Source organism: Grammomys surdaster, unplaced genomic scaffold (genome assembly GCF_004785775.1).
Source record: "Grammomys surdaster isolate TR1022 unplaced genomic scaffold, NIH_TR_1.0 126118, whole genome shotgun sequence".
NCBI lineage: Eukaryota > Metazoa > Chordata > Mammalia > Rodentia > Muridae > Grammomys > Grammomys surdaster.
The window spans coordinates 6,514,375-6,526,477 of NW_021620926.1; the positions used below are offsets into that span (position 1 = coordinate 6,514,375).

The 12,103-nt window shown below is 47.0% G+C and overlaps 1 protein-coding gene across 1 annotated transcript; it reads right to left on the reverse strand.

Annotated features, from left to right (window-relative positions):
* Window positions 1-5,133: 5,133 nt before the first annotated feature.
* Window positions 5,134-10,213, reverse strand: LOC114611633 (small integral membrane protein 34A-like). The gene is made up of 2 exons (XM_028756357.1): window positions 10,195-10,213; window positions 5,134-5,516 (listed from the first exon to the last, which is right to left on the reverse strand). Exons 1-2 carry the CDS (start codon window positions 10,211-10,213, stop codon window positions 5,134-5,136), a joined length of 402 nt encoding a protein of 133 aa, XP_028612190.1.
* Between the last annotated feature and the right edge of the window lie 1,890 nt (window positions 10,214-12,103).

The following is a 12,103-nucleotide window of genomic DNA, read 5'->3' on the forward strand; positions in this document are numbered from 1 at the left end:
TAATCAACAAAATGATAGACTGGGTATTAGATCTATCTCGTACCTTACTGATACAAATTGGTATAGTTATGCTCTAATTGTATTTTGAGAGAAAAGTTTTATTTTAACAGGAAGGGTGATATGTAGGAGGAGCTAAGGTGGGAGGAGTAAGGAGAGGAAGAGGAGTAAGGAGAGGAGGAGGGGAAGGAGAGGAGGAGCTAGGAGATGAGAGAGAGACAGAGAGAGACAGAGACAGAGACAGACAGACAGAGACAGAGAGACAGAGACAGAGAGAGACAGAGAGAGAGAAACATGGAGGTGGATGTTCACATGTCTCCGCCAGTCAAAGATAGTTGGTATATCTAGTTTGGGTATAGGGTTACACTTCTGATTGTATGGGCATCTTGTTATTGAGCATTACCAAACTTATAAAGCCTTTGATTAACATTTTTTAAAAAGTTACTAATAAAAAAAAAGAAAAAAAGACGAAAGAAAGAAACTAGCCATACAAAACATAAAGGAATCCAAACACCATGAAGCCCTCTGGGCTGTTGTCAGTATAAGCAGACACAAACTGGGGCCTACATGTTAGTACGCAAACCTACGGTTTGGAAGCCGCCACATTTACGGATTTAAATAGAGACACACTGGGCTGTGTATCCTTGGGGCTCAGGGCAGTGAGGTCATCCTCAGATGCTGCTCAGGTACAAGTCTTTGTGTCCTGCTGCCCAGGCACTGGGGTCTTTGCTGGGCTGAGATGCTCCTTGCCAGCTCCAGCTTATCCAGACCCCACAGTCACAGTTCCTACAAGGCACCTTCAGGGGACAGTGATGACTCAGGAACCTTATAGGTTCCCTAACCCAAAAGCCTTTGATCACAGGGCTGGAGGACACCTCTGCCCTCACCTGGCTCCCTTGGTGGCATTATCCTGTCCCTAGAGGGTCTGGTTCTTACCTCTGCAAGCCAGGGCAAGAAGGGAGAGAGAAGTCCCGGGGACAAAGCCAACTTGTAACTCAGCAGTCAGCCCTGCCCCCCACCTCGTTCTGTCTGTCTGTCTGTCCCCCCAACTTCTCCAGTTTCCCTAAATGTGCTCCTGGGATGATACTTTCATTGAGAAGTGACTTTGCCGCATAAGATCACTGTGAAGGCCCTGCAGCTATTGACTGGGAAACAATGTTTGGAGCACATTAGTACTGGGAGTGGCTCTGGGCCCTTTACCTACCACCTATCAATCAAGCCCTGTACCCCGTGTTATTGAAACAAACACTATCACCCCATTTACAAAGCAAACACAGGGAGAGGCCAAGGGCCCTCCCCATTTTCTTCTCAACCAAGAGAAGACTCCATGTTTGTTTGCTAGGTGACATTCCTTATAAAGAAATCCTTCTCCCGGGCAATGGTGGCTCGGGACTTTAATCAATCCCAGCACTTCCGAGGCAGAAGGAGGACAACCTGGTCTACATAATGAGGTCCAAGACAGAGAAACTCTGTCTCAAAAAAAAAAGAAGGGAGGAAGTGAAGAAGAGGAAGAAGAGGAAGAGGAGGAAGAAGAGGAGCAGAAGAAGGAGAAGGAGAAGGAGGAGGAGGAGGAGGAGGAGAAGGAGAAGGAGAAGGAGAAGGAGAAGAAGAACAAGAACAAGAAGAACAAGAAGAACAAGAAGAAGAACGAGAACAAGAACGACAACGACAACGACAACAGAAACCAGCTGACCAGGACTAAGAACCACCTTCCCATCTTCAGGACCTCTCCCCAGATGTGACGCAGAGAAAGAGAGAGCTGGACCTAGCATCCAAGGATAGATTTAGAACATAGTCCTCTGAAAGGGTCTATATTCAGGGATTGTCCAGGTCAGAATGGCCCATATCCATGGCTGTGAGAGATTGCCTTGATTGATAATTGCTGTGGAGGGCCCAGCCCACCACAGGCATCACCATCCCTAAACAGGCAGGGCCGGCTGTGTAAGAAGCTAGATGAACAAGCCGTGCTGTCCTGGTCTCTGCTTCAATCCCCTCTTGAGTTCCTACCCTGGCTTTCCTCAGTGGTGGGCTGTGAGCTGTCAGGGTAAGCCCTAATAGATCCTCTCATCCCCCAAGTTGTGTTGGTCATGGTGTTTATCATAGCAATAGAAAGCAAACCAGGACAGAGGTAACAGACACATCACAGCGCTTCAGATTCCGATAGACTTGACCCTAAAACATTTGATGGCTGTGTGACAGTATACACGTCTCTTAGCTTCTCTGGGCCTCAGCTTCCATGAACCTCCTCTGTGGAGGCTGTGTGAGGGTGGTAAATGTACCAGCACTGTGTAAGACTCCTCCCTCTACTGTGGCTTAATGGTTAAATGATTGCCAACGCAGATTTCATTTCCAACCAACCTTGAGTTCAGCTCGTGTGTTCAGTCCCCCAGAAGCATCCCTGCCAACCCCTGCTCTGGGCTTTGACCAAACAGTGCATTTCATCGTCACGATGCTGCTGGGTCCAAAGTGTGTCTGAGTTGTGGTTTTGCATGACATGTCATCACAGAGTCATGTTTTACATGTTTTTGTCCCCAGATGGTGGCATATTTTGGACATGGTATAAAATTAGGAGGGTGGGGCTAATTGGAGGAAGCGGTCCCTAGAGGTGTGCTTTGAAGGTTTCACCTGGTTCCCAGTCCCTCTTCCCCCATCTTTCCGTATCCTACCTGCCAGGAGAGGAAGACACGCCCAGGCTGCTACCATTAGGATGCTCTGTCCAAGTGCGTGAACCAAGCGACTCTGACTGAACCCTCTGCAACTGGGACTCCACGTTAACTGTTTCTCCTTTACACTATTCTTTCTAGGTATTTTGCTCACAGCTATGCATAACTACCTAAAATGGCCTGTGCCCTTCAAGTACCTATAAACTTTGGAGTTCTTTTCTGGGCTTCTGAGACTTACATTCTGAGGGGCCAGACTTTGTTCTGCCTCTCTGGAGAATGATCTGCCTTCATTCTTAGACATAGATATCTTGTCTGGCCCAAGTGGAAGGTAGCACATGGGATCTCTGGGGCCTCTATTTTATGTGTGGTTAACCTTTCTAGTGTACTCCATGTGACATGTCAGTTGGGGTGGTAGGACAAATGACCTGCCTGGCCTTGGAAAGAAGGCATCTTCTTGATGCTTATGTATTGATGAGGAGACTCTAACAGGTCCGTCCCTGAACAGACATTGGAGGCCATGTGTGCGGAAGGCAGATAATGATGGAGTTTTACAACTGGGGAGGGATACGCTAGGTCAGATGCTCCAGCATCCTCCTGACAAGTGACAATTTCAGAATTAATATCCTCCAGAGAACTCTAGTGTTTGTGTGCACATGGCTCAGCAGCCGACATAGCTGACTGCTTTCACTGTGTTAAATCTTCAGGAGCATCTATTTACAATGTGAATGCAGACACTGGATGGCACGTCTCATTTTCTAGCCTGCCCTATGGTATATCAATCAATTTTCTCAACTCTGTTGTAATTTGTTATAGAACATCCTATGAATACTTTCCTGACATAATCTGTAGCCGGTAGAACAGTCTCTGTGTCTCACACTGATGTTACCCTGCCAAGCTTGGGAGAGTCTGACTGATTGAGGTGTCCATATGCTGTGGACTCCCCAGAACCAAGAGAGGCTATAGTTTCATCTGATCCACTCTGGATCCTCATTCTGTAGGTGTCAAGTGCTGAGTCCCTGTGAAGCCTTTGGAGGAATCATCGTCTGAAACCCTGGCTTACGTCACATCCCTAGGGTTACCTCCCTCCCCTCTGCTCCTCTGAGATCCCATGTGTGTGTGTGTGTGTGTGTGTGTGTGTGTGTGTGTGTGCATACACCACAGATATATATGTACATACATACATATATGTATATATACATAGAGAGACACACATAGCTGTGCAGATATAGATTGAATTATATGTGTGTGCATGCATGTGTGTGTATGCGTGTGTGTGTGCATGTGTGTGTGTGCATGTGTATGTGTGTGCTTGTATGTGTGCTTGTATGTGTACACAGGAAAATAGAAAGAGGCTATGAGAGAGGATGCAGAAGTCAAAAGAGAGCGGGCCAAGAGGTCACACTGTGTGTGAAATGAAGGCAGAAGGGGACACTCTTTGGGAAAAGGGAGGGGCTGGCAAAAGAGCAGGGGCTGAGAGAGCATTCATAAGCACATAGTATAATGACATATGGAAATACAGTGGTTAAGTCTGAGGGAGGTCTAGCTAAAACTCAATTTAAAAACAAAAGGGTGACTTGCCAAATTCTAAGAAGCACGTCCTAAAGCCATCGACGCCATTGCTGCCATCACTGCCACCTCACAAACAGGATTGGCTGTGGGCCTCAGTCTCCACACCGTCACCACTGTCACACACCTCTACTTCCACATGTACTTTTCATTCCAAAGTGCACTCACATGCACACTCTCACTAGAGCTCAGCCACATGGTCTGACTGGCTGGCAGCACTCTTCTCATGCGACCTAGAAATCTATGTTCAGAGAAGTGCAGTAATAAGTCCCCAGGCATCAAAGCAGAGCCAAACATGCCCAGACCAGAGTCTGGAACACCTGAATCCAAAATGAATGCTTTTTTTTTTCAGTGCACCAGACTCTTCCAGAAAAAAAAAAAGAAGAAGAAGAAGAAGAAGAAGAATTCTTAGCTTCTGCTATGAACAACTCTGGTCCTAAATTCAATGGACGAGGTCACTTCTGGGGACAGTCAATCCCAACCCCTACCTATTCCAGGTGACTGACAGTCAAGAATGTGTGCAGTTCCTAGAAGTCGGATGCTAATCCTGAACATCTGACCCCAAGCCCAGCCTTCATCCCCTTTGCCCCAGGAGTATCCCAAATCCCTCACAGAACCCTAGTCCCTTCAACTTGTGGATTCAACTGTCTCTTCTTATCACACCAGAAATACCTGGTGACAGCAGCTGGTGACTGGTTACTCCTTCACCTGGTGACAGCAACTGGTGACTGTTGACAACCCTATCACCTGAAGACAAGGTGTTTGTGGCCCAAAGTGTCCATGGCCAGAGATGTTCACTCTGCCCTGATCCAGGACTGAATTCCTTTCTCAAGGTCATAGGCAGGCCCCAAACTGCCCACCTTCGACCTCCAGCAGCCTCCCAGTACTGGTCTGGCAGCCTTGACCTTCAAGGGACCAGCTGGGTTCCCACATGGAGCCCGCTGTCTTCACGCTTTGGTTCTGGGCCAACAGCTGCGTTGCTGACGATCAGTGGCGAACACTGGGCCACCTTGCTCTGAAGCCCTTTCCTCTTGAGTTCAGCAGCTAAGTTTGAGTAGTAAACGCCCTCCAAGGACCTCTCGTTTTTCCTGAGGATGTTGCTAGCCAGCCGGAAGATGAAGATCAGCCCATAGATACCAATGATGGTGAGGATGTACCAGGCGGCGCTGGTTGCATCCGGCAGCCTCAGGGTCCTGGTAGAACTGGTGCTGTTCTCCCCTTCCATGGGGTCACGCAGGAGGGAGCTGGACTGGGTCTGGTTGAAGGCTTCTTGGGATGTCCACTTGATTGCTAGGAAACAAAAAGGTCCAAGTGAGACAAAGTGTCCTGGGCTAACAGTGTGGGCCTATAACCAAACTATGGAGAGATGAATGCCCAGGATGGCTTATGGAAGCTTTCTATGTCCAATAGGCAAGAACTCACCAACACACGCCACCCTCTTTTCAAAAAATAAAAGTTTAAAATACCAAGTTTTTTAATAGTTGCTATAACATCATCAAATATAACCACATTTAAAATAGTTTGAACATGTTTGCATGCTAAACCAAACCAAAAGTACAGGAGACCAGAGAGACAGCTCAGCAGGTAAGAATGCATATTATCCTTGCAGAGGGTGTGAATTCAGTTCCCAGCACCCATGTCAGATGGCACACAACCACCTGTAACTCCAGCTCCCGGAACCCATGGCTTCTTCTGGTCTTCATAACACCTTCATACTAGCGCACAAAGACTCATGTATAAACACATAACTAAAAGCATTTTTTAAGAAGTCAAAATACAAATGACAAACTGCAGAAACACTGCCATTTATGCTGCTGGTTTTCTTACCAGCCTTCTGTCCTAAAAGAAAAAAAATGTAAAATCTCAGAGGAAAAATATACAATGGGATCACAGAAGAAAGTTTTCACTGTAAAGGAGGATGTCCGCATGAGGCGGCGTGGGTTCAAACCAAGTCAACATTTTCTCATCTACTGGTTTGCCAACTCACACGGTGGGGTAACGAGATCCTGCTATCACTTACAGGTCAAATGTAAATCTCTTCTACCAATATGGAGGGCTCCTTAGCAGGCTCTATTGACATTCACGTGACCTTATCTTTGATCCTGACCCTTGTCCTATAGGCTCCCTAGCACAGGTCTCTAGTGTAAAACCAGGCCCCTGGGTTTGTGGGTCCCACATCCCACAGCTTCGACCAGCCATAGAAAGGAAGTGTTTGCCAAGAAAGCACGAGCCTGTCCTGAACACCGAGGGACCCTTCTCCTTTCGTTACTCCCTAAACAGTACAACGTGATAACCAGTATGTATTCACAGCATTTTCAAAAGGTTTCACCAGAAATAATGTAAAGATAATTGAAACACACGGGAGAATGTACACAGGGCATTTTCGAATGATATATTATTTTACATATATGACTTAAACCTAAACCACACAGTGTAAAAACCCGCAGGTGCATTGGATTGGCCTGCAGTTTATGAGTGTCTATACTTAACCAGATTCCCTTTCCTATAGCAAGCACCTGAGGCAAATGGATCTATAAGGAGCAAAGGCCATTTGGTCCTGGAGTTTCAGAGGTCTCACCCCATGGTCACTTGGCTTCTGTGTCTGTGGCAGAGCAGCAAACCACGGGGGGAGGAGGGGGGAATGTGTGCTTAGAGGAAGCTATTCTCCATATGGTGGCCAAGAAATAGAAGTGGCTGCTGGATGCAGAGTCCCCTCCAAGGTCACTCCTCCAAAGACCTAATGTTTTTTACTAGGTTCCACTGGCTCCCAGCAGCACTGAGAACCACTCACCCAAGCACAGCAATATGACGTAAATAGAAGAATCCACAAGAAATGGGCACTGTTGGTCACCTCTAGAGAAGGGACCTGGGGGCAGGGCTGGACTGTCCGAAGCACGGCTATTTGTGCACTTGGTGTTAGGCCATACATGCTTTTTTTTTTTTTTTTTTTAAAAAGGAAGAGTACAAGTTGCTTTTCTGGTCTCCTTGGAGAGACGGCCCTGGGTAAAGACATCGTGTGCCCTTGTCTGATGAGAAGATTAAGATCTCCGCTGCTGTTTAACTCAAAACCGTTCTGTGCTGAGGGAGCCAGAGAAGGTATAGCCCGGTGACTTTGTTGATTTCACCTCAGCCTGCTGGGTCCAGCACTTGGGCTCGCCAGAGGCTCACTGGACATTTGCCAGTGGCTCTCTCTGTTTTTTCTAAAGCAAGACATCTGAGTCTTGTTATGTTTAAAGTCAGAGTTCCTTGCCAGGATGAGTGAATAACCTTCCTCACTTTGGATAAGTGTGAATCTCCAAATCCCCCGTGTCAAAGCTCAGGGCCAGTGAGATTAGAATCACACAATGTTAGCTCTCACAAGGATTTCTACACCCTACACCACTGCCAGTGGGATGATTTGAGACACTAGAGGAACACGGGGTGGGGTGGGGAGAATCACACAATTACTATTTTTTTTAATAGCAAATCAACCCCATAAGAATACAGTAAAATTTAATTAGTGCCAGGGAATTTATTTAAACTTACAATAGATGCATAAACTCACAGTGCTTTCTAGAAATTGCTAGAATGCTGCTATATATTCAAGCACAGAATAAAATACACCCGACTAAGGGCTACATACATTCAATTGCTTTAAAACCAGCCCGATCCCAATACAAAAGAAGCTAACTATATCGCTGATGACAAAACAGTACACTTTGTCAATTTGAAGTGAGAGTATGCGTCCTGTGGCAGAGGTGTGCCCTCCGACGCTTCTTACTTAATGGCGTGAAATAAGGGGAGCCAGAGAAGCCCATCTCAGTACTCACATTCCATGAGTGGGTCTTGACCTTGACTCTCAGGAGGCAAATTTAAGACACTGCCGGAGAGGGGAGAGCGGAGAGGGGAGAGGGGAAGGTGACAGGGCTCCTTCTTGCAGGTCACAGTCTCAGTGTGTCCAGGCAGCACCAGCTTCTAACCTGAAACTCCAAACAGTGCAGAGCAATCCCAAGCAAAACTTAGCCCACTGCATGGGGGAGACCTCTCTCTCTTCGACTGATCAGAAGGTCTGAGCAAGTCTTCTGAAGCCCAGAAGAGAGAGCACTGCCCGTCTGTGGTCTGTCATAAAGATCCAAATCAAAGGAGCTTCTTTGAGGGGGAAAAAAAAAAAGCAGTCCTAGGAAGCCTTTAGCTCCGCTCAGGGCACCTGAATCGTGCGTTGCCAGGGTGCTCTCTCTCAAACAGACTGGCCAGCTCTGAGCCCGGATGGCTCCAGTTCTGCACCTGATACAGGTGTGGCCAGTACCCGAGTGTCACAGGGAACTCCATGGCCAAGAGTCACCCAGAAAACTAATAATCCATCTAAGAGATGATTTCCTGGGGGCAAATATTTTATATATATATATATATATATATATATATATATATATATATATATATATATCAATTGAGCAGAGGATAACTTCCCTAAAGGAATAAAGAGGGAATAACTGAATAATAAATAATAAAAAGTAATAACTGTGTACATTTCTATGTGGTGTATGGCACCTGCCTGACCAAACACAGAGCCCACAAGAGGGCATCTGGTGTACCCCACTGCTCCCACCTATTCCCCTGAAGCAGGGGACCCATTGCCCCCAGGGGCATCTGATGAACCTCATTCCCCCCACCCCCAGCTCCCACCTATTCCACGGAAGGGAGGAAGGGAGGGAGGGAGGGAGAGAGGGAGGGAGGGAGGGAGGGAGGGAGGGAGGGAGGGAGGGAGGGAGAGAAGGCAGAAGGAAGAAGGGGAGAGTTACTTCCTGAGCCCTGGGCTTGCTCCTCAGCAAGGCTGGAAAGCAGAGAACCCCAACCATCTTCCTGTCTCTGTCCTTCCCAGCACTTGGCTTCCAGGTGTTCCTAAGGGAATGCCTTGGGAGCTGGCAACAGAAGCTGGGTCCTCATAACCTCAGAGCAAGTGCTTTTGACTGCTCAGCCCTCTCTCCAGCCCCTCCACCTCATATTTTAAGAAAAGGTCTCTCATAGAACCTGGAGCTTGCTGTTTAGGCTAGACTGACTGGCCTGCAAGCCATAGGGGTTTGACTTTCTGTGTCCCTAGCAGTGAAGTCATAGGCACACAGCACTGTTCAGGCTTGTTTGTGGGTGCTGGGGTCCCTGCTGCAGTTACAACAAGTGCTCTACATTGAGCCATCTTTCCAGCCCCACTAAGATCATGTTAATAATTGCGGGTCTAGTGACCTTTTCAAAGATGGTACAAAGGATAGGGAAGGTGATCCAGAGAAAGGGTCATACACACACACACACACACCAGAGAGAGACAAAGATACACACAGAGAGACACACATAGAGCATACACACATGAGAGAGAGACACACACACAAGAGACACACAAATACACACAGAGATAGAGAAAGGAGGGATCAATTCAACAAGAACTGAAAGTTTCCTCATGGAAAATATTATCCAGATTCCAGGATGATAAGAGCAAGAGAAGGGGAGCCAGCTGAGATAAGCTGCCCAGGGTCTCAGTATTCAAAAGGCTTTCCACACTGAGCGCAGCTCAGCAGAAAGAAGGTTCGAGGATATAAACACTAGTCACAGGAAAGTAAAGATAAGTCTTTTCCTATCTCTCTCTTCTCCCTCCCTCCCCTCCTTCCTTCTGCCTTCTCTTCCTCCCTCCCTCCCTCCCTCCCTCCCTCTCTCCCTCCCCCCCTCCTTCCCTCCCTCCAACCTATGTGTTGGGGAGACCTCGCACATGCTAAGCAAATGCTCTAACACTGAGTTAAGCCTTCAACTCCCACGACGTCTTTTCGACAGATAATAACAACATAAATGCTGATGAAAACGTACAGATATTTCACTGCTTGCAGCTGAGAAAGGTACAGCACTCAGAACCCTGTCCACACATCACAACAGCTCATGGAAGTCGCCTGTTATCATTACCCCCATCAAGGACAGTGAACATAACTACAGTTGACAGCACACGTACCTTCTAGCCCGTCACTCATCTCCTGGGAATGTAGGGTACTGGGTGTGGGCGTGTTTACAGGACCTTGGTGCAGATGTGGCTATTGTCCCATTGTTTGTAACAGCTGAAGACTGCAGACCACTTAAATGTCCCACAAGAGAGAACCAGACTGCAGGGAGGGGCAGGGCGGGGTGGGGGCAGGTATACTCCATACAACCTGCTCTTTTTTGGGTGTTAAGAGAACAGGGAAGATGCTGGGCACTGAGGAACAATCTTCAATACATTGCTTAGGAAGAGGAAAAAGTAAGCATGATGAAGATTGGTGTGGGCTAGACCACTGCTTGCATACAAACACTGGATGTTCTTGTATGTGCAACAGTATCCTTGGAAAAAGAGAGAACTATAGCTGCCTCCAGACTACTTGCTTTCAAATGACTTGTTTGTTTTTACTCCATGTTTATTCCAGTGAAAAGGAGAGTCTGTTTTTGTTCCTTTGTTTTGTTTTGTTTTGTTTTGAATTTTTCAAGACAGGGTTTCTCTGTATAGCCCTGGCTGTCCTGGAACTCACTCTGTAGACCACGCTGGCCTCGAACTCAGAAATCTGCCTGTCTCTGCCTCCCAAGTGCTGGGTGGGATTAAAGGCGTGCGCCACCACTGCCAGGTGAGAGTCTGGTTTTTTAAGAGGAAGCATTTGTAACCAGCATTTAGCGCTCTCGGGGATTCAGCTTTTCTGCGAATGCGGCAAATTCTTGCTTTTAAGCATTTTAAATCCGATCCCCCTAGCCTTCTGTCTGTGTGCCTGATTTGCATTTTCTTGCCAGAATGTCTTATGTAAACAACATTCTATCCCCAGAAAGAAAATTAAGAGACAGCAAAGTAAACCATGCACGCAGCTTGGCTGGACTGGAATTCTTGCACCACAGAGCTAGGTCATACCCACGAATGCTCTGCCCCCTGTGGTGAGAACGTGTTATAACAATCAGGCCAATGCCACACAGGGGCACTTTAGGATTCTCCGTGTCCAGCCCACAAAGTTTCAATAGAGGACTCTGTTGAGGCAGCCATGCAGGAGCTGAGGTGTGTTTTCTATCAAAATAACACTTATTGGATTTTGTTCTGTTTTATTTTCATTTTTAAAGACAGGGTTTCTCTGTGTAGCCCTGGCTGTCCTGGAACTCACTCTGTAGACCAGGATGGCTTCAAACTCACAGAGATCCACCTGCCTCTGCCTCCCGAGTGCTGGGATTAAAGGTGTGTGCCACCACACCCCGCTCTCAAAACAATGATTATATATGTGGCTTTTACACACGGACATGAAATAATTTTTTTGGCAAATAACTTTTTGCAACAAAAATAGTTTAAAGGCTGAAAAATCCCAAGCCAGTGTACCCACATAAGAGCACACACATAAGCACCACCCAGATTCTGATAGTCTGCGCTTAAGTGATAAGTTTTCTGCAGAGGACCGTGGGGTGTGTTCAGCCTGGTCCTCCCTCAGTCAGACAGAGTTCTCACTGTGGCATCCTTGTGCACGCCCAAGAATGTGCACCACACACGGTCCCCATGAGGCCAGTCCTACATGGCTACGTAGTAAATGATGACAACAAAATCCAGATGGCTCCAGATTACAGGTTAGCACAATGTGTTTGCTATAAGGAACAAGATCGTAAATAATTTCCGGAATTGTGGCCCATAGAATCTTTTTTGAGTTTGTTATTTTTTTGTGTGTGTGGTGGTAGTTGTATGTGGATGTGTGTGGTGTGCGGTATGTGATATGTGGTGTGTGATTTGTGATGTGTGGTGTGTAGTGTGTGGTGTGTGGTGTGTGGTGTGATGTGTGGTGTGTGGTGTGTGATATGTGGTGTGTGATGTGTGGTGTGTGGTGTGTGGTGTGTGGTGTGTGATGTGTGGTGTGTGGTGTGTGGTGTGT